Here is a 24,523-nt window from a genome sequence, read left to right as displayed (position 1 = left end):
TGTCCCCGGTGTTGCGAAGGATGGGTCTGGCCACGTTGCCGCAGAACGCTCCGAATAGTTGGATCATGCCATACCACCTGTCCCTCGTGGAAAAACTTATGCAGAGAAACACCTTTGACCACAAGTCCATTAGGCAGTGGTCAGCACATAATGTCCTAGAGGCCCTGCAGAAAAAGGAGATGGTGGATCCTGTCGGATGGTTCTCCGAAAAGACTGTCAAAGTCACTTGGCAGAATGCCTCATCACCAGAACTTGCCAACAAGCACCAAGATGTAGCTTGGCTGGTGGTGAGAATGGCCCTCCCAGTCAGATTCTTCCTACATGCCAGTAGTCTCACCCCCTCTGCATGTTGCCCTTGAGGTGGCTGTGGTGGGGAAGAGACAGTTGTTCACCTCCTTGTGGAATGTGCCTTTGCAAAGAAGGTCTGGAGAGAGATGCAGTAGTTTTTGTCGAGGTTCATCTTGAACAGTGCTGTGACACAAGACTCTGTGCTCCACAGGCTGTTCCCAGGGACACACACCGAGACAAACATCAACTGCAGCTGGAGGATCATCAACTCGGTGAAAGATGCTCTTTGGTCTTCCAGAAGCTTGTTGGTCTTCCAGTGCAAAGAGTTGTCCCCAACCGAGTGTTGCAGAATGGCACATTCTGAGGTCCAGGACTATCGCTGACAGACGCACTAAAGCTTGGGGCAGCTACTGCAAAGATGAAATGGGGAAAGTTTGCTGTCTAAGACATTTCTGCCATTGTGCACCAAGGAGCTGGGAATTGTATAGACCCCTCAGGCTATACAACTCACAAAGATTGTATATAGTGAATTCTAAATGTATCATAATTGTATTGAAGCACCTCAGAGTGCAATATGATGTATGTCGATAACTCTAATACCATTGCACTGTCTGATTGTCTGTAATGACTATATTGAAATGACTGTAATATTCATTGATTGTATTGAAGCACCTCGTGATCCATGTATAAAAGTTGAATATGATTGCCCCTTTTGTAATGGCCATTTAGAAATGTTTTGTAATGTTTTTTCAGATATTTTATGAATAAAGTATATTTTTCCAGATATTTTATGAATAAGTCATATTCTTCCAAAGAAAAGAACGTAAGCATGCACAATCTTCTCCGGCTGCAGTCAATGGGGGTCAATGTCAAGGGGGATCTCCATTAGGTGAAGAGCCAGCAAGCCTCTCTCTTTGCCTCGGAGACCTCCAAGATCATTTTCTGGTCCAGAGCCGGCTCTGTGGAGCAGGATGAGATGTGCTCGCATTTCTTCTTCCAGGAGGTACCCAGAGAACTCTATGACCAGCAGCCTAAAGGAAGAAGATGGCTCAGTAAAGTCATTTTGAGGATCAGCAAATCCTTTCATGCCAGATTGTATGACGCGAAGCCCACAGACAGACCACCTCTCAGTTCTTCCTGTTCTCTATCATGGAGGTCTTAGATGACAATACATGGTAGAATCCAGAGAAACCACTATATCTGGATGAGCTGACTAAGGCCCTAAAGTCCCTAGAGAAGGGTAAAACTCCCAGAGGCGATAGCTTTCTGGCTGAGTTGTATTTAGCTCTGCGGGACTGGAGTGGCCCAGACCTGCTGGAAGTGTATGCGAGTATGCTTGCGGCTTGCAGCATGTCAGAGTCCATGAGGAAAAACATCATCACCCTCACCTAAAAGCGGAAGGGGGAAAGGGGGGAAATTTGATATTGGTGACCCATTTCACTGTTGAATGTGGACTATAAAATTCTGTCCAAGGGTCAAGCCTGCTCTGGAGTTGGTGATCTACTCTGACCAGACCTGTGCTGCACCTGGCAGGAAGATCTCTGATATTCTCGCACTACTCAGGGATACGCTTGCCCATGTACAGGACAGGGATGTGAACACCTGCCTCATCAGCTTGGACCAGAAGAAGGCCTTTGACAGAATATCGCACACCAACATGATGGATGTGGTGTCCAAAATGGGGTTTGAGGAGGGAATCCGCAATTGGATCTAACTGCTCTACACAAACATCAGTAGCACAGTTTCAATAGGCAGGAATTGGAAGGCTGCCCTCTCTCCCCTGTCCTGTTCATGTGTTGCATACAACACTTTTCTGAGTCCATCAGGAGGAATTCATGCATAAGAGGAACGACGATTCCAGGCAGAGGAGCCTCTCAGGTCAAAGCCTCCTTGTACATGGATGAAGTTATCATCTTCTGCTCAGATCTGCTGTTGGTGTGCAGACTGATGAACATCTGCAACCAATTCGAGCTGGCCTCAGGAGACAAGGTAAAATGTGGCACGAGTGAGGCCATGTTCTTTGGGAACCAGGCTTCGATACTTCATCCCCTTCACCGTCAGGTCAGACTGCCTTAAGGTGCTGTGGATGTGTTCAGAAAGGTCAGGGCATGCGCTAGAAACTGGAAGGAAGGAGTAGCTATGGTCAAACAAAAACTGGGTATGTGGGAATGACGTTCCCTTTCCATTGTGGGTAAGGACCTGGTCACAGAGCGTGAGTCACTCTCGGTGTCGCTGTACATGGCACAGGTCTGCCCATTCCTCACTCCTGCAGTGTGGCGATCACTTGAGCCGTCTTCCGCTTTATCTGGAGGTCAAAAATGGACTGTGTTTGCAGGGACACGATATAAAAATCTCTAGATAAACCTCTGTGCGTAGACCCTTGATACACAAACACCAAGTGTCACTGTGTGCTGAAGTTCTAACTTTCCCCGGTATTGCAAATGATGGGTCTGGTTCCGCTGCTGCGGAATGCTCCAAGTAATTCGATGGTGCTATATCAGCTATCCCTCGTAGAAAAATGTATGCAGAAGAACAGCTTTGGCCACAAGTCCATCAGACAGTGGTCTGCACATAATATCCTGCAGGAAAAGGAGCTGGTGGAACCTGTTGGATGGTTCCCTGAGCAGACTGTCAAGTTATTGGGCAGAATGTCTCATCAGCAGAACTTTCAAACAAGAAACAAGATGAAGCTTGGCTAGTGGTGAGAAAGGCCCTCCCTATCAGATTCTTCCTACATGCCCAGTGTCTCACCCCCTTCGCACATTGCCCTCGAGTTGGCTGTGGTCGGGAAGAGACAGTTGTCTACCTGCTTCTGGAATGTGCCTTTGGATAAAAAGCCTGGAGAGATGCAGTGTTTTTGTCGAGGTTCATCCTGAGCAGTTTCGTGACACAGGACTCTGCTCCACGGGCTGTTCCCAAGAACACACACCGAGACAAACATCAACTGCAGCTGCAGGATCATCAAATTGGTGCAAGAGATTCTTTGGTCTGTCTGAAGCTTGTTGATCTTCCAGTACAAAGATTGTCCTTGAATGAGTGATTCGGATGGTTACATTCCAAGTCCAGGACTACGTGCTAAGGGATGCACTAAAAGGTTGGGGCAGCTGCCGCAGAGGTGCAATGGAGAAAGGTCGCTCTGTAAGCCCTTTCAGCCACAGTGCACCAAGGGGATAGAAACTGTATCGAACCCCTAGGGCTGTATGACTCACATTGAATGTTTGCAGCAAATATCCCACATATCACAACTGTATCGAAGCACCTCAGGTTGCAATGTGATCTATGTAGAAAATTTGAATATTATTGCACTTTCTGTGATGGCCATTTTGAAATGTTTTGTGATGTTCTTTTAGAGATTTTATGAATAAAGTACATTTTTCCAAAAAAACCCAATTATCTCAGTAATTTTCATTTCCCATGAACTGCCCCAGTAAGGAGATAACTGCAAGAGGCCATGTATCACTGCATATCAAGCTACATAAACTTCAGCATTAACTATTGTATCAGTAAAGGCAGTTAAAATCTTACCAAACCAATGACTTCCCAAGGTCCAGGCTTAATTGACTACATGGACACTTACAGCTCTTTGTGTTCTTTTCATCAATCACATATCATACAAAATAGGAAGGATTATTATTACATCAGCAATTAGTTTGTTACCTATGCAAGAAAAATAGCACATATGTCCTGCTTATATTTGGAATACACATACTTCACTTTCAGCACAACAAAAGAAATGACAGATGGCAAGATTTTTTAAGAGTGAATTAATTTTCATGTTTCAGTATATGTATACATTTTAATGGTGCATAATATAGTGACCTATTGTGTGTACAGTGAACTTCTGCATTTTGGTTGCTACTTTATTTATGTTCCCCTACTTAAAACAGTTCTAATGGTCGATGGCTGCATATTGGTCAGCTGTAGAGAATACAACATGCCTCCTTTACCTCCAAATACTTGGATACACTGGTGCTTTGAGATGTTGGGCCTGAAAAGCTCTGGCTCTGACAGGTGTAAAGGTAAGATTTCCATCCAGTGAGTGCTAGGGATTTGGGGTAGAATTGCAGTTACATCAGAATTTCGCACATTAAAAGGTTTGGTTGTGGAGAGGCGGTGGTGTAGTGGTATTTTCACTGGATTGGTAATCCAGAGGCCCAGGGGTAATGCTCTGGGGACCAGGGTTTGAATCCCACCATGGCAGATGGTGAAATTTGAATTCAATAAACATCCTTCAAGGAAGGAAAACTGCTATCCTTACATGTGACTTGTAATGTGGTTGACTCTTACATGCCCTCTGAATAAGCAATAAATGCTGGCTTGCCCAGCCAGTGACACCCACATCCCATTAATGAATTTTTAAAAAGCAGAAGGGTGCTGGGAAGATAGTCTGCCAAAGGGATGTGTACGTGTAAGCTCTTGTGCTTCCCTGGGAAACTCTACCCAATTCACCCTGAAAAGGCTTTGAGATTGTTGCAGGCACAATGGAACAGTGCTAGTCATGTAAATGACCATATTCCCATCATTTGAAATGGATTATACAACTTCTGCTTGTGTTGGTCAAAAGTTTAACCTGGTGCAAGGAGCCCCAGTGACTGACAAGGCTGTTGCTTTTGTTTCTTGAGGGGCACTATAGTTTGGTTGTCACCAAAAGTCTCTTATTTTTCCGAGACCCCAGCTGCAACTACAGAAGAAATCTCAATAACCACTTACTTACATGCTCTAAAATCTCCTGTTGAAAATGGCCCACATAGGTGTGTTGCATTGAAGAGGCAGCCAGGAGGGGTTTTTTTAAGGCATACTGTCTTGAATGAACAATGAATACTGGGTATCCTTGAGGTTCCATAATTCTTCCCTTCATAGCTGTCTGCAATCCTTTTCTGAATAACTTAAATCTGGAGCTGAGTTAGGATCCCAAGTAGTGGAGCATTGATGAGATACACTTCTCTACACTGTTATGACCAGGTGAGAAGCAGTGAACTCTATTTAGCCTACTTGGTAGGTCACAATGAAGGTTTAAATTTCTTTTCCATGAGAATATGCCTTTTCCCAATCCAAATGTATTTACTATTTATTAAGCAGCCAATCAAATGAGGTTTTCTTGAGTCAGAGAAAGAGCAAATTTATTAGCCGCTAAACCTGAGGGATAAAAAAAAGAATAAAAAACGAGACATCTCTCTCACACACACAGGTATCAAGTATAAGGAAAGTTAGAGTACAATAAAAAAAATTAAGAGTATACTGTTGTGTCCTTTGATTGTCCTTGCGGTGTAAATTGTTAAAGGTTGCAGCTGGTTTAGGTTAGCTTGTTTCTTGGATGCAGTCAGAAGTAGATGCTGCTGCAATTCTTATGAGACCTCGATTTGTTGGTAGGTTTCTGGTACGTTGACTTCTCGAATCACTTAATTCACTTGTTCTGAGAGAGACCGAGAGCTCTTCAGGCTCTCTCTTCTACTGAAGTCTCTTGAAAAAGTTTTTCTTCAGAATTTGCCACCTACCCTGTTGTATCTCACCCAATGTACATTTCCAATGGGTTCTGCATGGGTCTGTCTGTGGCAGTTATTGTTTCATATCTAGCACTTTGCATTTTAATGTCTCTTCCCTAAACAAAGATGGATTTCGATAGGTGTCTGGACTAGGAATTATCTCTCTCTTCACACTTCCTTGAGGGCTCGCCCTGGAGTGTGACCTTGCATTTTTAAGTAGTTTGCTCTGTTCAGTTAAAACTGCAGAGTTTGAATTGTGACAGCCATCTTTAATCAGTGTCTTTTCTTGTCTTAAAAAGTCCTTTGTAAACAGTTCAGTGTGTGTTTGGCTAGCTGGTGAACTTAAAGATTAATATCACTCTAACAATTCTCATCATTCTAACACTTCCATCTCACAAGGAATGAAATTCAAATTTCAATGAGCACTTCATGACAGATATCCAAATTTTAAGAGAATTAACAATAACACATGCACACCTAGTCACACTCTTAATCGAATTGCATCCATTCTGCTCAACTGTGGTCTTGATACCCGATGACCCTAAATTCCATTAGCTTCTGGATAACATGCTCTTTCATTATTTTTTCCCCTTTCACACGGTTGGCTACATTCATTTGAAAAGATTATTCTTGAATTAGAGTTCTGAAGTTTTGTTCTTTTGGTTAAGGCATAAACAAAGATATTGGTTTCAGAACTCAATACCTGTTCCCTTCTGATTAGGTATTGTCTAAAGGGTCTGGATTCTTTACATTGCTGTTAGCATTTGGTTGTTCATTACAGCCAGGTTGTTGATCGCCTGTGGGAACAGGGAGATTCTGTAGCTTCCATTGGTTCTGCCCAGAGACTGCTTAGCAGAACTGCTCTCATAATGAAATTTTTTTTGACCGGATGGTTTGGCTGCTCTGGTCAGACTTAGCTCTTCACTATCCACCTCTGTAAGCCATGAATTGAGTAGTTCAAATACAGACACTTTTACATATCTGATTCCTAGTGTGTTGGTGGGTAGTAGCTTTATTTGAAGCCCTGGAACAGTGTCTTGTCTCACCTCCTGTACCTCGCCTTCAGTGCACTTTGTCTCTACACTGCTAGGTTTATTAAGGTTTAGGATTTGAACTTACTCATTTGGATAATCCTGCATAGATTTCACTAGTATGCTCTTGTGGTCTCCACAAAAGCTTTAGGATAGACTCTCCTCTCTTTTGTTTTAGGAAGGGGCATTCCCCTAACCTGTTCTATATCCACTGGAACACCACTACCCTCAGAAGGCTGTTCAGCTCCTGCTGTACTTCCTTGTGGCTCTTCAACCGAGTGAGGCATCTCCCTGACTATCTGTTTGTCTGTCTGGGGCCTTCCCTTGTCCCCCTGCAAATCTGAAAGGAGGTTTCTATGAGCCATTTTTCCTGCAAATCTTCAACCTTTATCTTTCCTGCTTTAACAATTTGAGTTCCCTCAGGCTTTTCAGCCAGGTAGGGTATCTCCCTCACTGTCTCCTGATTTGCTTTGGGACTTCCCTGGTCCCTGTTTAACTCTGCCAACTCAATTTCTGGGTCATTCGCTTCATCTGTTTTAAATTCCACCAGCCCTTCCTTGACCTCCTTTAATTCTACTGGCCTAGCCTCAGCCTCTTTTGACTCAAGTGGCATCTCCTGGGCCACCTCAGGGGTTTCATTACCCTCTGCAGGGCCTCTGAGTCATTCTCGTTTCCCTGTACTCCTACAGATTCCTGCTGGCTTCCTCTAGCCTTTTCAGCCTCTCTGGACTGTCCCTAACCCTTTGGAGGTATTATTCTCCAGCCTACCTTGGCTGCCTCCATCTCCCTGAGAAACGTTCCAGCTAACCAGACAGTGGGGCCATTTGTCTACAGTGCCACTTCAGTCTCCTCTGACAGAGTTTGTCTGGCCATAGACCGGGTTACCACACTGTCAGGAAAAATGCCAGGCACTTTGTCCTGCAGCTGTTCCGTCTCCCTGACCTCAGACGGCTTCTTGGGGATTATTGGGGATGCTCTCACTTTTGATCCCACCAGCTCATTGCTGAGGAGCAGGTCAACCCCATCCACAGGCAAATTATGCACGGCTCCCACGGTCACCGGTCCTGACATAAAGTTGAACTTGGGTGCACCTGGAATAAGGGTATAGGCATGCACCCTCCTTCAATACCCTTTACCAGAACCTTACTTACTTATTGGTTGAAAGGTCATGCCTTTTTCCAGCAGTTGAGTTTGGCTGGCCCCTGTATCCCTCTGTAACACTACAGGATTCCACGCCTCGCTCTGGGGAAATGTGGCCACTCTTTCTTTTGATACAAAATCCTTGAAACTCTCAGGGATTTTTTAAAACTCACCCGCACTGACAGTCATGCATATACAGGATGTGCTAAAGCAGTCAGAGCCATAGCTTAGTCTTCTATGTTCTCTGTCCGACTTCCATTTTCTGCGCAGGATTTTTGTACCCCAACAAATCCATGGGTTTTTCCAGGATCCTTAACTGCCCTCTTCAGCTCCATCTGTTTTAGTTTAAACTCCTTTTCTTGTGCCTGGAATTCCCTTTCCTCCCTCCGTTCCTGTCTCTTTCTTCTGTTTCCCTTTCCAGCCTCTCTCTTTCTTCCCTCCATTCCTGCTTTTTTCCTTTCCACAAATTGCAGTTCCAATTTCCACTGCTCCAATCTTAATTTCTCTGCCACTAATTTATCTATTTCCGTGTCCTCAATGTCCACCTGTAGATGTTTTGTCAGCTGTTTTAAAATTTCTGGTTTTCTGGCTTTTGGGTGAAATTCTAATTCTAAGTGCCCAGCTATCCTTTTTATACTTCCAAGGAAAATCCCCTTAAATCCTCAAAAGTAACTTCCCTTTCTTCCAGCAAGGCAATGGCATCAAATGTGGACATTTTACCACTTCAGTATTCCAGCCCTAGAAAAACATATTACAGTTTTTAAATTACTTTTGAAGGAACAATTTACTTTCCCCACTCTACTTTTCCATCAGTCTGTGGGAACAAATTCCAGATATGAGACCCCAATTTTGTTATGACAAGGTGAGAAGCCCCTCTATTCAGCTCCCTTGGTTGGTCACAACAAAGGTTTAAATTTCTTTTCCACAAGGATATTCCTCTTCCAAATTGTTACAACCAGGATGGGGGAGTGCACAGTTCCTGTGGCCCCACCACTCCACAGGTCACACCAGAAGTATAAATGTTCAATTCACTCCCCAAAATGGCCAAATGTTTACTTTTGCTATTGACAGAACCAGAATAAAGGAGACTTTAACCAGGCTTCTTTCAACATACACACATACACATAGGCATGCACACACAACAAAGGGCAAAACACATAGGGTGTCTGCAGAGGTTGACCAATTGGAAAACTTTATGGAAAAGGATAAGGTTTGAAGGGTTTTGACACTGCCGATCTGGTATTCCTATGTGCGGAGACTGATTGTTGGTCACAGTAATTGTCTGGACGCCTTTCCAAAGGAGTTTCGGCATGGAGAGGAATAGAGCCAGATCAAGCCTTGAGATCTCTCTCTTGGCTCAGCTTTTCAGGGTTCCAAATGCAGCCAAGTTACACTGAGATGATGATTCTCCAGCTGGAGGTTGATAATCACACATGGGATTTCATGCAATGTAGGGAGAGAGCGAGTTAGGACAGCCTTCCCTTTTGGCTTATTCCCCAAAACTGAATCCAGACAAACAAATTCAAAACAAAAAACTCATTTCAGTAGGTGATTTCCAGAAAATCCAGGGCCTCCACCTTTTAAAAAAAAAGAGCATTTTTTTCTCGAGCAATTAAAATAATTAATGTTCAAATAAGCAAATAGCTCTCATCTCTTCAAGTGCCTTGCTGAACCTTTAGCTGAAGTCATGTGATTTCTTGGAAAAGGCATACTGCTCATAGTCTAAGGTGAACTTATATTATAACCCTTATACTCCACATCAGCTCCTACGAAAGTGTCCTGATATTCCAATGTCTTTCCAATTTTGTTAAAACCCTTATAGTTTTTGAAAATATGGATTCCTAACAAAATCCAAAAGCATTTACTAGTTAATAAGGAAACAATCAAACGAGGTTTTCTTGAGCCAAAGGAAGAGCAAATTTATTAGCCACTAAACCAGAGGGGAAAAAAATAAAACGTGACATCACACAAGTATCAGAAATAAGGAAAGTTAGGGTCCAATAATAAGAAAAATTAAAAGAGAATACAGTTAAGTGTCCTTTGATTGTCCTAGAGATGTAGATTGTTAAAGGTTGCAGCCAATTTAGGTTAGCTGGTTTCTTGAATGCAGTCAGATGTATAAGATGTTGCAATTTTCATGAGACCTCAATTCGTTGGTAGATTTCTGGTACGTTGACTTCTTGAACTGGTTAATTCACTTGTTCCAAGAGTGAGCAAGTGAGCAAGAGTGTGAGAGTGTGAGAGAGTGAAAGAGAGAGAGAGAGAGAGAGAGTGAGAATGAGTGAGTGCATGTGAGAGTGAAAGTGAGAGAGAGAGCTCTTCAACCTTTCTTTTCTGCTGAAGTCTCTTGCAAAAACTTTTCTTCAGAATCTGCAGCCTACCCTGTTATATCTCACCGAGTGTGCATTTCCAAGAGTTTTTGTGTGAGTGTCTCTGTGTCAGCCATTGTTTCAATATCCAACACTTTGGATTTTAATGTCTCTTCCCTAAAATGATAAGTTTGATAGGTGTCAGAACTAGGAACAGTCTCTCTCTTCACACTTCCTCGAGGGCTCACCTTGGAATGTAATCTTGCATTTGAAAGCAGTTTACAGTGTCTCAGTTCAAACTGCAGATTTTGACTTGTGGCAGCCATCTTTAGTCACGGTCTTTTTTTGTCTTTTAAAAAGTCCTTTTTAAACAGTTCAGTAGGTGTTTGATTAGCTAGTAAAATTACAGATGTATCTCATTCAGTCACAATTCCCAACATTGCAACAACACATGTTGGTGTTTTGCACCTGCAAATATGATTCCTATTCCAATTATACAATGGCAGATTGCAATCAGATTTTGGGTAGGTGGTGGGCAGGGCATCAACTCCGTGCACCCAATACACTCAACAGGATGCCCTATCATTTTTCAGAGTTGGGCACCAATAACATTGAGTGTTGGTGCTAATTAGAGGCAGCCCATTAATAGCAAGCATAGGCCTGCAGCATGGTGACCGATATTAATGGATCTACAACACACTAAGGGGAAGGGTAGAAGTTAAACAGCTGTTTAGCATCCTAGGAAATACTCTTGTAATATGCACAGCAGCCAGACCGCTGCTGCCCTTGCTGAGATGTTGATGCAGTCTGAAGCTGGGCTTTCTGGGACCAAAGCGGCTTGAGATCATCCTCCAAGGCCATCTACAGTCTCGTCCACTAAAAGTTAGCAGCCTCTCACCAGCGATACTACAGCTGCTGAGGTAGCACTGTTTAGGAACATTAGGACAGCAAAGTCGGAAGGGAGAGAAACATTAAAGGAACATACAAGGGTGATCAGTTTAAGTTTGTATACAATATGGCATGGCATGGCATGATTTAGTTTATCAATTTTATTCGCAATGCTTGGCCTGAATCTTCTGATATAGGAAGTGGTAAATGAGTCCACTTAAGTCGCTAATGCACTTCAGGACCCAGAGGAAGGCCCGACGTGCCCACATGCACAGTACTTACACGAGTGTTAAACTTCCAACTGCCAGTTTTACACAGCCAGGACTGCTGCACAGCTCCACATGACAATGGGATCAGATGGCCACATCCATGCAGACGTGGGCTGTTTGCCCGAAACTTACCCTAGTTTTTACATAGATTACTTAGAACTTTTGCTTGGGAGCTCAAAGTGAATCAGCTGGATTTTCAAAGCCTCTAGCACCATGGCACCCCTGACAATGCTCAATGCCCCTCCCCAGCAATGTTCAGCAACTCCCCCATTCACTTTCAGGAATCCCTGGCTTCTGTCTGGCCAGAATCAAGAAAATCAGTTTTGTCGGGGTTGCACAGCGAGAAAGAATAAGTATTGTTTAGGGTGGGGGTGAGCTGGGAGTGGGTGAGGGAGGAGAATAAGCATTGTCAGTGAGGTGAGAATTGTTGAGGGGGTGAATATTGTCAGAGGATGAGGGTAGAGGGTTAGCACTATCAGGCGGTTGAGGGGAGAGGGTGAACAATGTTGAGAGGAGAGGGTTAACATTGTCAGGGAGTGAAGCAGAGGGTGAACAATGTTGAGGGTTTGAGGGTGAGGGTGAGCATTGTTGGGGGTGATGTTGTGCAGTGTTGAGGGTGACAGCTCCGTTTAAAAACAGTCTAACTCAATGAATTGAGGACTGAGGGGCATGCCTTCAGTTCATGATGAAAAGGGGGGGTGCATGGCTTCACTGGAATTCTGCTCACCACTTAGCCTCACAATTTTCGTTGCTGGATTCAAACAGGAGCCGGGACCGGAAGGTGCAAAGGCTCCATTATAAAATGGTAACTGGGCAGGTTAAATTGCAGTCAGCAGCAGGTTTATATGCTCTACTGCTGACTGGAAGATCTGGACCTTTTTTTGTGTGGGTTTTTATTTTTGTAAAGTGGTCAGGCAAATGTTGTGATCTTCAGTGATAGAAGGAAGGTGTAGAGTGTGAGTAAATAGGGAATTGGGGTTGAGGTAACGGTGTCACACTTGAATTAATTCTTCACCTACAGCCTGGGCAGAAATCGCTGCCTATGTTGCAGCCTCCCTTTTTCTCCCTCCTTTTCAACCTCCTCCACTTGTTCCTCCTCCATGTGTTCTTTGCTTCTCATTTGGCATGTGGTGCAAAGGCTTTTCCCTCATGATGACAAGGTTGTGCAGCATACCAGCATAAGTCTCAAGACCCACTGCCAAATATTGCAGGGCTCCTTCAGAGTGGTCTAGGCAGTGAAAGTGAAGCATTGTTTCCAGATGCCAAAGGGTCTATTTGTATGCATGATATGGATGTGTGCATGGATTGCAAACCAGATTCATGAGCCACGTGGTCAGGGGATAGCTCTTGCCAGTCAGTAGTCACCCTTTGGTTTGTTGTGGTAGCTGAAATACAGCTGGCACAGTGGGCTGCTACAGAATGAAGGCACCATGACTGCTGTCAGGATACAGTAAACTGCACGATGTGTTGACTACGATCACACAACAGCTGTACCATGAGGAAGCCTGTATACCTAACAAAGCCACATGTTTGTTTCGTTTGTTTTGCAAGAAGAATGTCATGCAGTCAACTTTCATTGAATACAGATCCTTGGTGGCCTCCTCTCATCAGTAGATGGCAAACTGTCTGATGTTGCAAATATCTCCAGCTCCACCCTGGAAAGAGTCAGAGTCATAAAAGTTGATCACCATGGTCACCTTCACAGCCACTGGCAATGCAATTCCCTGCCCTGCTGTGAGGTTGGAGCTGCAGCTGACTTCACTGATAAATATCCTTAATGAAATGCAGACATAACAAATATTAGTTGTTGCTATGGTTCAGGTAGAATAATTGCTCCCTGAAAACTCTGGTGTCCTGCTGAAAGCCCTTCTCCTCCTCCCTCTTCTAAGACCTTGTGCACCCAAGTCTGGAAGCAACCGTTTTGCACAGAAACACTTAAATCAGGAGGAAAAGTACTTCAGCATTGGCCATCCCACTCCCTAGACTTTTGAAACTTGAAACAACTATGGAAAGCATCAAATTCATGTAAACTTAGAGCAACAGCAAGAATAAATCAACCAACACCTAATCTGTAAATAGTTGATGATCCCTTTAAATAATGCTGGTGGGGAGGATGGGGGTGTGGGGGGAGACTTTATCTTGAGTTATGTTTCTTGAGCTATGCGAGGTTGGAGAGAGAGCATTGGTTGGAGTATGGAGCTTCACAATGGAGTGCTAGCCTCAAATGACTGTTGCATGTTGATTGACGTTATGACCCAGAAGGAAAAAAACCAGTAAAAACTGGCAAATAAGAATACTGATCCAAAATAATGTTGTATATCTTAAAATAGAACACCGGTAGAAATTGGGAAATAAGAGTAGTGATCTGAACTATTATTCCTTCTGGGGGGTCTGCATGTTCTGCGTACTTCCACAGTATCATAACTATGCGTGCAAGCTAATGTCTTTACCAAGATGGAATCTCATGCACTTCACTTCAAAAGTGTGCGTGAGTGTTGTGTTTACCATTTTGGATCTTCAACAGCACTTGTAGCACAAAATTGTTATGGAGGTGTTAGAAAGACCAATTTCTTGCTGTAAATGTTTCAGTTTGTGGTACAGTTTGAAGCTAGAATTTCTTACTCAGCTGAAAGTAGTACCAACAGGCCAAACTCCTCATAATAATAATATGGTTCCCGTGGTCGAATGCAGGAGTTTTGGCAACAATCATGCATTCCTATTGTCCAAAGAGAATGCCAGCAGAGAATTCTCTTTTCAGTTGACAACCTGATTGAGAAGATCGATACATATATAGATAATGACAATAAAGTAAAGATTAACTATGCAGCAACATCTTAATATAACATTACTCACTTTGCATTAAGCAAGATGCAAATGGCTTCCATGACAGTCATAACAAGATCTGGAGGCTTGGTGAATACTCTAACTTCAGATATATCTGCTTTGTCCAAAGAGTCAAGGGCTTTATTTGCTGCATCCAAGGCAGGCATTGCTTCGTCAAGATCTCGCTGTGCATCATCAGCTATAGCTTGGGTCTCTGCAGCTTTTGTCTTGGCTAAAACCTCATCTTCCTGTACAATTTTACGAATCTAATACAACCAAAACAACTGGTATTATAAAACTCATATCTGAATATTATTCAGTTTAAACATCACCAACTGAATAATGTGACATATTGGCTGACATAACTGTGAAATGATCCGAGAAACTAGCAAGTAAATTTCACAATCAACAGCAAATATTGCAGAAAAGAGAATCAAGCTGTAAAAGAACTTCTAAAAGTATTATAACCTAAACTCAGCTATAAGCCAGGGCATCATTGCAAAAATTTCTACACCTAGACTGAAAAGAAACTCACTTTCATATTATCACAAGTCTTCAACGGTATTACTATCGGGTGTTGGAGAGACCAAGGACTTAAGTAGAGTGGTGTTGTAATGAGGTGGTATGGTTTACTCAAATATCTTGTGTTGGTATACAATTTATGTAGTGCATGTGAGCAAAAATGTGTGTACACGGCTGAATCAATTTATTTATCTCTTATGCAAAAACCACATCTACAAAGCTGATTCAAAAAAAAATTGTACAGTCTACCTAGGGAAAGGAGGGGGAAGAGAGTGAGCCAGGAGTTATTGTACATGTCAGCACCATAGCACCATGTTATGACCACAGCCGGTGTTAATTGCTGCAGAAACCAAATCTCAGAGGGAAATTTGGCTTACGAGCCATAACCCTTTATTTTATTCTGAAGCCAAAATCAGCAGTCAGAGGTCCAGTAACACTTTTGGGATTTTAAAACTGAAAAGTAAAAGCTATAACAAAAATTAAAAAAAACTTAAGCACACAAGATTACAGTTACACAATTAAGGTTAGGCTTACAAAACATTCCCCCAAAATCTCTCTGCTTGGTCAAACTTACAAGAAAACACCTTCTTAGCAACACTCACTCATGGATGTCTACTATGAAATCCAGTAATATTACATAAGGCAAACTACTGTAGCTTTACTAAAGGTATACCACATGGTCTTTACCCTCTTCCACTATGCAGTGGAATTCACTTCAGAATAAAACTGCTTGTTGCAGCCCAAGACTTTTCTGGCTTGACTGGATGGGTGGTTCAAACTGCATCCTCTCCCAGCCGAGAGCTCCAGCTATAGCTCAACAGCTCCAACTATCCCCAGCCGTCTCTACCTCAACAGCTATCCAGAGTAACTCTAATATACCTTTTTGTTTCCCCTTTCATCTCTTCCATTGATCTCACACCTCTTTGAAACTCAAATCCTCCCAAATACAAGATCTTTCATGTTTCCATCTTGTCTTTGCTTTTAGATCAATAAAATATAATATACCCGCTACTGTTTACCTGTGGAACTCCAGCAAGATGCAAATATGTTTCTTGCCACTTCTGACTCCCCTTTGTTATTCAAACAGGCTCTCAACTTATCTAAAAATGCAAATGTTAGATCGAACCTATTAATTTGTACCTCAAACCTAACACCTCTATCCCTTTTAATGTTTTAAAGCCCACAGCCAACCTGACTCCTATCAAACTCTTGCCCACACACACACACACACACACACACACACACACACACACACACACACACACACACACAGTAAAGACACCTAGCCTTCTTTACAGAATAACACAATATTCCCCAAAATATTTTTAAAAACACATCATTTGTCACAACTAACAACATATAGAGCAGGTATTGAGGTCTTACTGTGGTATTTTCAGGAAGTTGGGAAGAAGTTAAAACGTAGGACCTCAAAGGTTGTAATCTATGGATTACTCCCAGTGTTAGGTGTTAGCAAGAGCAGAAATAGGAAGATGGTGAGGATCAATGCGCAGCTTGAGGCATGGTGCAGGAGGGACGGTTTCAGATTCTTGGGGCATTGGGACCTGTTTTGAGGCAGGGGTTTATTTATTCAAAAAGGATGCATTGCACCTCAACAAGACTAGGACCAATGTTCTTGTGACAAGTTGGGGAGGGTTTAAACTAAATTGGCAGGGGGTGGGCAGCAGTGTATAGAAGTAGAAAATAGGAATAAGGTGCATAAAGGAGTGAGAGTGTTGAATAGTACTAGAGAAGGAAGTGATACCATTTTAGATAGGAGCAGATTATGAAGAACTATAAGGAATACAAAGACAGGTTTACAATGCAGGTATGTAAACACACTAAGTGTGGTGAAATAAGTTTGCTGAGTTACAAGCACACATAGTTATGTGGGTAGTAGCTTAAAAATGGATATTCAAGGAAAATCAAAAAAGAAAAGGAAGGGAAAAATAGAGGTGGAGTGGCACTACTGATTAGGGAAGACATAGTAGTGTTGGAAAAATAGAACGTCCTTGAAGGGGCAAAGATAGAAACCAATTGGTCAGAATTGCAAAGCAAAAAGATGATGATCACGCTACTGGGGATATTCCTTTGGTTTCCAAATAGTGAGAGAGATGGGGAAGCAAATCTGCAGAGAAATCACTCAGATATGCAATATAGGATGGTGGTATTGGAGGACATTAATTACCCAAATAATGATTGGGATAATGCTAGAGTAAATGTTAAGGAAAGAGAGGAATTTTTAAAACGTGTACAGGAGAACTTCCTTGAGCAGTATGTTCTCAGTCCAGCTAGGACTGAGGCATTGCTGAATCTGGTACTGGGCAATGAGGTGGGCCAAATGAACCAACTGTCTGTCGTGGAACACTTGGGTAAGAGTGATCATTGTATAATAAGGTCTAGATCAGCAATGGAGAAGAGCAAGGAACAATCTGAAGCAGAATTTTTAAATTGGAAGAAGGTTAACTTCACTTGAATGAGAGGTGATCTAGCCAATATAAAAAAAATCAAAGATTTACAGCCAAAATTGTAATAGAAAAACAGGCAACCTTAAAGAATGAGATGTTTCAGGTACAGGCCAGGTACATTCCAACAAGAGTGAAAGGTAAGGTAACTAAGGCCAGGGATGACAAGGAAGGTCGAGAATATGATGAAACAAAATGATGCACGTTAGGTAAATTCTTCAATGAGAACAAGGCCAAATACAATTAATTGAGAAGTGAGATAAACAGGAAAATAAGGCTGGCAAAGAGGAAAATAAGAATACAATGGCAATTAATGTGAAAGAGATCCCCAAAAAATAGTAAGTGGGCAGTAAGAGACAGAGTGACACCTTGTCACAGTCAAGGCCAGCAGCAGATGAGAGTGTCTGGGATGAGAGTAACCGATGGGGAAGCCTGTGGTTGAGAACAGGTTATGGTGAATTAGATTGCTCCCTGCATGCATCATACTTTCAGCAGCTGCTCATTCATGATAAGGAGAATTCTGGGGAAATTTTTATGACATGAGAAAGGATAAAAGAAAAATACATGGAGCAAAAGGGTAAAAGATATTGCAGTAAATTGGCAGAGTGGATTGTCTATTATTTATATTACCTTCCTCATTTTCATTGCATTCAGTCAAGGTACTGAAATCGAAAATCTAACCCATTATGACAAACCAGGAAAAAGGCAGATGTGTTAAATGGATATTCCCTAGTAGCTTGACTAGTGCCATTTCATTTTTGAAAACAGTTGCTGATAACAGTGAGGAGAGATTCCAAGCCCACATGAATGTTTGCTGTTCTACCCTCTTACTGAAGAGTGTACAGTATGAAATATCCTCCAGCAGATGAAACAGAAACTGTTACGCCTTTATAACAGATCAACAGATTTAGCCCTATATGCAGAGAAAGAAAGAGAATAAAAACATGAACTAGTTTTTTTTTCAGTGGTTGAAGTTTAAAGAAGTAGCAATACTTTTGTAACCTGTAGATTTTTAGATAATCTATAGGTGTTAGCCTTGGCCCAGTAGTAACACTCTCAGCTCTAAGGATATGGATTTAACTGCCATTCCAGGTACTTGAGTTCATAATTTAGGCTGATACTTTAGTGGGAGTGATGGGCTTTTGGAGCTGCCATCATTTGGATAAGATTTAAATCAAGGCCCTATCTGTCCTGTAAAAGGTCCCATGGCAGCATTCAAAGAACAACAGGAGAGTAGCCATGTTTGTCTTGGCTTACAGCTATCCCTGGCACTAAAACTGATTATTTTGTTGCTGTTTGTTGGATCTTGTTGCATGTAAATTGTCTGTCACATGTCCTACATTATAATAATGTTTATACTTCCAAGGTAACCTCACTGCTCATAAAGTTCTTTGGGACATCCTGAGGTCATGAAGAGCACTATATAATTGCAAGTTCTTGTTTTAAAACTTTAAAAAGGTTTATATTTACGCTATACTGAAGTGTAGCAGTACCAACAACCATTGTTAAGCAGTTTTCCAGCAGCATCTTGAAAGCCTGATCTTATTATGCAATGACACTCAACCTATGAATGGGCACATCTGGAGTATATATAGTAGGCCATTCAGCGTCTCAAGCTTATTCCACCTTTCCATTCAAATCTGATCTGTACCTCAAATTCACTTCCCAACCTTTGATCTGTTGTAGAAAATTTCAAATGACCCAGTATCCACAGTCTTTGAGGGAGTGTGAGGCAGCCCATTTCTACACTGTAAATAATGTGCAATTTCTTACATACTTGCAGTGCAGCAGGACAATCTTCTATTCTGCTTTGCTGAGGAACTGTATGTTAGTGGCTGCAGCTCGCCAGCTGAGACCCAAAGCCCAAAATTGGGTATGCTTTGGTCCTCACTCTTTTTTTATTCATTCGTAGGGATGTGGGCATTGCTGGCCCATCCCTAATTTCCCCTGTTCAGAGGGCATTTAAGAGTCAACCACATTGCTGTGGGTCTGGAGTCACATCTAGGCTAGACCAGGTAAGGATTGCAGATTTCCTTTCCCTAAAGGACATTAGTGAATCAGATAGGTTTTTACAACAATCAGGCTCTAATTCCAGGTTTGTATTGAATTCAAATTTCACCACCTGCCATGGTGGGATTCGAACCCGGGTCCCCAAAGCATTACCCTGGGTCGCTGGAATACTAGTTAGTTAATGACAATACCACTATGCCCCCTTCAGGCATATGGAACATTCCTTGTGTCCCACATGTATCCAAAAATGCCTCAATATCTAGGCCACAATTTTTACTATATTATAGACTATTTCAATATAATCAAAGCTACAATAGTAAATCATATTCGACTCAAAATATTAGCTCTATTTTCCTCCACAGATGCTTCCAAACCTACTGAGTATTTCCAGCACTTCGTTTTATTTCAGACTTCCAGCACTTGCACTATTTTACTTTTATTTTAGTGAAGCTTCAAAGATTTTGCTCAAAAGAATTTGGAATGCTCGAAAAAAATTTCTGAGAAAGGAGCAAGAGTGAAACTAAATTACCAGAAAGGGCATTTATGAAATTCAACAGTATGGAACTAATAATCATAGACTTCCTCAAAATGATTGTGTTTAGATTACTTACCTGGTCTGCCTCTGCATGGTCCACACTCAATTTCTCCATTAAAGCATTTACATCAATTGATTTCTGCTGAAGAATTGGCTCCAAAGCTGAAAGATCAACTTGCATTGTGTCTACCAGCACATTAGTCTCTAGCAGCTTGGTAAGACCATTCTTCACACGATCCTGAGCCTGTCATTAAACAGGATATATTAAAATTAATTCAGGCAATGTAATCATTCATATTGACACTTTCAGCTAATCAGATCACAACTAATGCAGAAAGATTATACAATGAAGACAGGTGTATGCAAAAAAGGTTGAATATTTAGAAGTAAAAATAATAATCTACACAAAACAGCAGTTAGTTATTTTAAATTAACTACAATCAGATACTGCAAAGATCCCTTATCAAATTCACAGTGATATCTAACATTGAAAATTCTAAAATTCTTCTTGCATATCTCAGAGTAAATAGAAATAACCAATACTGTATTTTTTGTGTCTGAAAGGACTTTGCAGATGGAATTATCTCCCAAACAGCTAGGTGAAGTCTTACTTAGAAAATTGTAAAAAGTAGACTGTTACGTCATAATTATATTATTGCCAAATACAGAATGGTAAATATTATTGCATAAATGTTGTGTCTGTGAAAATAGCAGTAAATGATAAAAATCCTTCAGGAATCACCAAATTTCAGACTATACCATATCTGAAAGTGTACTAAATCTGACAGAAACATAGAGGCTAGTGGCAGTGCAAGGGCACTGAGCAATAGGGTAGTGCCAAATAAGAGTTCTGTTTGTATCTCGCTCTGCTTACTTTCCAAACTGAGGTGATGGTGTAGTGTTACTGTTGCTGGCCTAGTAATCCAGAGTCCCAGGGTAATGATCTGAGGAACTTGGTTTGAATCCCACAATGACAGATGGTGAAATTTGAATTCTATAAAAATCTGGAATTAAAAGTCTGATGATGATGACCATGAAACCATTGCCAAATGTTGTAAAAACCCATCTGGTTCACTAATGCCCTTTAGCAGAAGGAAAACTGCTGTTCTTACCTGGTCTGGCCTAAATGTGACTCCTGACCCACAGCAATGTGGTTGACTCTTAAATGTCCTCTGAACAAAAGCAATTAGGTATGTGGGCAATAAATGCTGGCCTGGCCACATCCCACAAACAAATAAAAAAAAGCTGAGTGATTTGAACAAGAAAATTGTAGGAAGAGGCTATGATGTCTCGAAGCAAGCACTTCGGGATATTTGAAAAAAATTATGTCTGGATGGTCACTGCTGCATGGTGTCTGAGGCCATTGGTCGCATTCTGGTGGCAAAAATGTAATGAAGATTGTCATTGAAGATCAGAACTCTAAGTCCCCGTCAACCACTTAATTTCATGCAGCACAATGTGAAATGCATGAAATAGATAATAAACCATCACCACTACATGGGACTACAAAACATAATCTCCGAAAACTGCCAGTTCTCAAGAGACATTTCAGTCTGTCAAAAACAATTAAAACTAAAAATGATCTTTGGTTCAACATGGATATGTTTTAAATATCCCATTGTTAATCAAGGCAAAAGTATGAACACAGACGGCTTACGTAAACCAGTTCACTCACACTTCATAAATCTTTAAAGGCAACAATCCAATATTTCCTAGGAAAAAGATTCTCATCATGTAAAAGCCACAGATAATTAAAAATGTTATTATACATTTTTATGGTGTTACCCTAGAGTGGAAGAAAGCATATTCCCAACTTTATTTCCATCTGGTTATCAATTTACACAATAATCTAAAGTAATGGCCCAAATCTTATAAGGAGGGTTGGAACCCCTGTTTCTGACTCTGATCAGACAAAAAAACTACCCACCCTACCCCCTTACCCACTTACACGTCCACTCATTCACTAACACACTGAGGAGCTTTGGGACATTTAAACTCTTACCAGAATATGGCAACTAGTGCCATAAAAAGGTGTGTGGTTTCTGCCTGGATTCCCTTTGCTGATGTCTTTGAAGTTTCCTGCACTGAGGGTGTTTTTGCACAATCCCCCAAAGGAAAATTAGTCAGGGGGATCAATTGTATAGTTACCCAGGAATTAGACTAGAATATTTCTGCTCAACATTTTCTGGGTGACTATCGAGGTAAGTAAATTGGAACCACCTGATGTTTCTGTCTCCAACTCAGATTTGCAGACGTTTTCGGAGGGTCTTGGGGAGCAGGGGAATTGCCCATCGGAAGTTCAAACTTCTTGGGTTATATAAATTTATTTAAACCAAATTTAAAATAAACACCCACGCTTCACACTTTCAAATCCGTTCTTTTGTTGTTGTATTTCATCTATTTTCAGCTGTTCACTCTACAATCTTCCCTTCTTTTACTCTCTCCACTCCTCCTTTCTCTCCCCTGTCCAATCTACCTTGTCTTCACTTTTTGCTCTTCCCTTCAACCTCCTTTACCCAGATGCTTTGGCTTGTTACACTAGATTGTCTCTCATGATAACCAAATGGCTCCAACTTCCAGCCTGTTGTCCTTTGTTCCCGTCTGTGTTATTTCTTCCTCTCCATTCGCCTGGTTTTCTAAACCATCTGAGCACCAATCACACCTCCCAATCACCATAACTTTGCTCCACTTTCCACCTTGGTCTCTAATTCCTTCTCTATGTTGCCCCTCACCCTCACTCTTACCTTCTCCAGGGAGACTCCAGTGGCACAGTCCTGCATGGCCTTCAGCTGTATTATTTCTTTTCCATCTAATCTAATTTGACCTGATGGCTGCATTTCATCTTGACTCCTCTGCCATGGGGAACCATCCAGTATGTTAAGAATCAGGTGTAGTGCATGATCTACTATCCCCAAGCATTTACTCTCAGCTGCCAAGAGTTTTGATCGCAATTTTCATCCAACACTTACCATTATAAATCGCTACTCGAGCACTTATTTAATTTGCAATGTCAACTGTCATGATGTTGTTGCAGACTCTGGCCACCAAAGTGAGTTGCAGATGTTTAATTCCCAACTCCATTGACAACTTGTATACAAGAAAATTATAGCAATCTGCTCACCATTGGCAACAATACATGTATTTTGTGGCTGTGCTGCTGAACTTCCTGTCTGTTATGTCAGTAAACTGGGAAGCAAGAGTAACACATCTACTGCTTGGCAAAAAAATGAAGTAATTGCGAGAGGAATAGTTGGTTAGAGATCGTAACACACTGTAATTACTAAAGCAGCCCCTTTGTAAAGGGGGGCAGGGTTTGCGCAAGTGGCAGTTAGAAGGTTTTAATGTCTCCTCTCACAGGCACTTATGCCAGACAGTCTGTGTCCCACTATTTCCAAATAAATTGTGGAATTCCCAATAGACCTTGTTGAAACCCTCACACTGAGGCCAGAAGATTTGTTGGAGCTAGTGGGGGGATACATGGTACACACAATTCTGACTTAGTAACCAAAATCTCTGGCTGCAGGTTTTCAGGGCTAGGGAACCTTGTGATGTTGCTTACCAAAAAATACATTTATTCTAACTCTCATCTTTGGCAAATGCAAAGGCATTTTCTCACTGCCTCACTCTTCAAAGCAAAATAATAAAACATCACAATCAAACTTCAGAGCTATTCCTTAGTTGATAATTTGTTATGTATTCTTTTCTTGAATTTCTTGCCTCGGTGGGAGCAATGCTAGTCTGAACTATATTTTTTGAAAGTTTCAAACAGGTTTTCTCGGCATCAGACAGCTCCTGAAATATTGTATATCTTATTATAATAATTGATTTTATGCTTTGATTTAAATGACAATTGAGAAAAGGTGTTGCACAGGTGAAACTTCATAGAGCATTTGATTTTGATGAACAACTTCAAAGGCTATAGCTTTACCGAAATAAGTTCCTCCCGTTTCTCCCGTAGCATGGCCAAGTACAAATTAATCAGCTCCAGGTAAGATGTGGGTGTCGTATAGTACCGCCGCCGCAGCTCAGCATAATATTGTTCCGCCTTCTCATTCACACTTGTGTGGACTTGTACACACATTTCAGAAAACTTTTCCTTCATTTCAGCACTACCAAGGTCGATATTTGCAAAGAAGTTCTTTGATACAGAAAGAAGAGCTTCTCGCGGCCACTAGAAGATAAAGAGCAAGTTGCATTGATTCTTTATCACTTCATTAATAAAAACATATTAATATTTTTTCAATTTGCTTTGTTTATTATCATGATAGTCCAAATTTCACAGCATACAGTACTTGAAATGTTAGCAGGTTGTAACAATCTATATGAGACCGAATCACATAGGACAATCACAAGCTGGATCTAGAAGAGTGTGCAGATAAAATCATCCAGGACTTAGCCACTGGAAGCTGATATCATTATTGATGCATAATCAGGAAATGAGTGTTTAAGAATCTGCAATCAGGAAGGTTTTTTAAAAAAATTTTTTAATGTGACTTAAGACTGTAGTACTGAAGATCTGTGCTCCAGAATTTGCCACGCCCCTAGCCAAGCAGTTCTTGCACAGCGACAACACTGGCATCTATTCAGCAATGTGAAAAATTGGCCAGGTATGTCCTGTACACAAAAATCAGGATAAATCCAACCTGGCCAATTACTGCCTCATCAGTCTATTCTCGATCATCAGTAAAGTGATGGAAGGGGTCATCAATAGTGCTATCAAGCAGTACTTGCTTAGCAATAACCTGCTCACTGACACTCCTTTT

The 24,523-nt window shown here is 41.5% G+C and overlaps 1 protein-coding gene across 1 annotated transcript in view; it reads right to left on the bottom strand.

The window, feature by feature from the left end:
• The window catches only part of dnah6 (dynein, axonemal, heavy chain 6), a 425,407-nt gene that overhangs the window by 154,206 nt on the left and 246,678 nt on the right, over positions 1 to 24,523 (bottom strand). The window contains exons 49-51 of the mRNA XM_041185312.1: positions 23,689 to 23,931; positions 19,837 to 20,004; positions 14,262 to 14,497 (exon numbers count right to left, since the gene is read on the bottom strand). Coding sequence (XP_041041246.1) covers positions 14,262 to 14,497; positions 19,837 to 20,004; positions 23,689 to 23,931 — 647 coding nt within the window. The remainder of the gene's footprint in view (positions 1 to 14,261; positions 14,498 to 19,836; positions 20,005 to 23,688; positions 23,932 to 24,523) is intronic.

Source organism: Carcharodon carcharias, chromosome 4 (assembly GCF_017639515.1).
Source record: "Carcharodon carcharias isolate sCarCar2 chromosome 4, sCarCar2.pri, whole genome shotgun sequence".
Taxonomy (NCBI): domain Eukaryota; kingdom Metazoa; phylum Chordata; class Chondrichthyes; order Lamniformes; family Lamnidae; genus Carcharodon; species Carcharodon carcharias.
The sequence above is the reverse complement of the archived record's forward strand: the minus strand, read 5'-3'. Positions and strand labels throughout refer to the sequence as shown.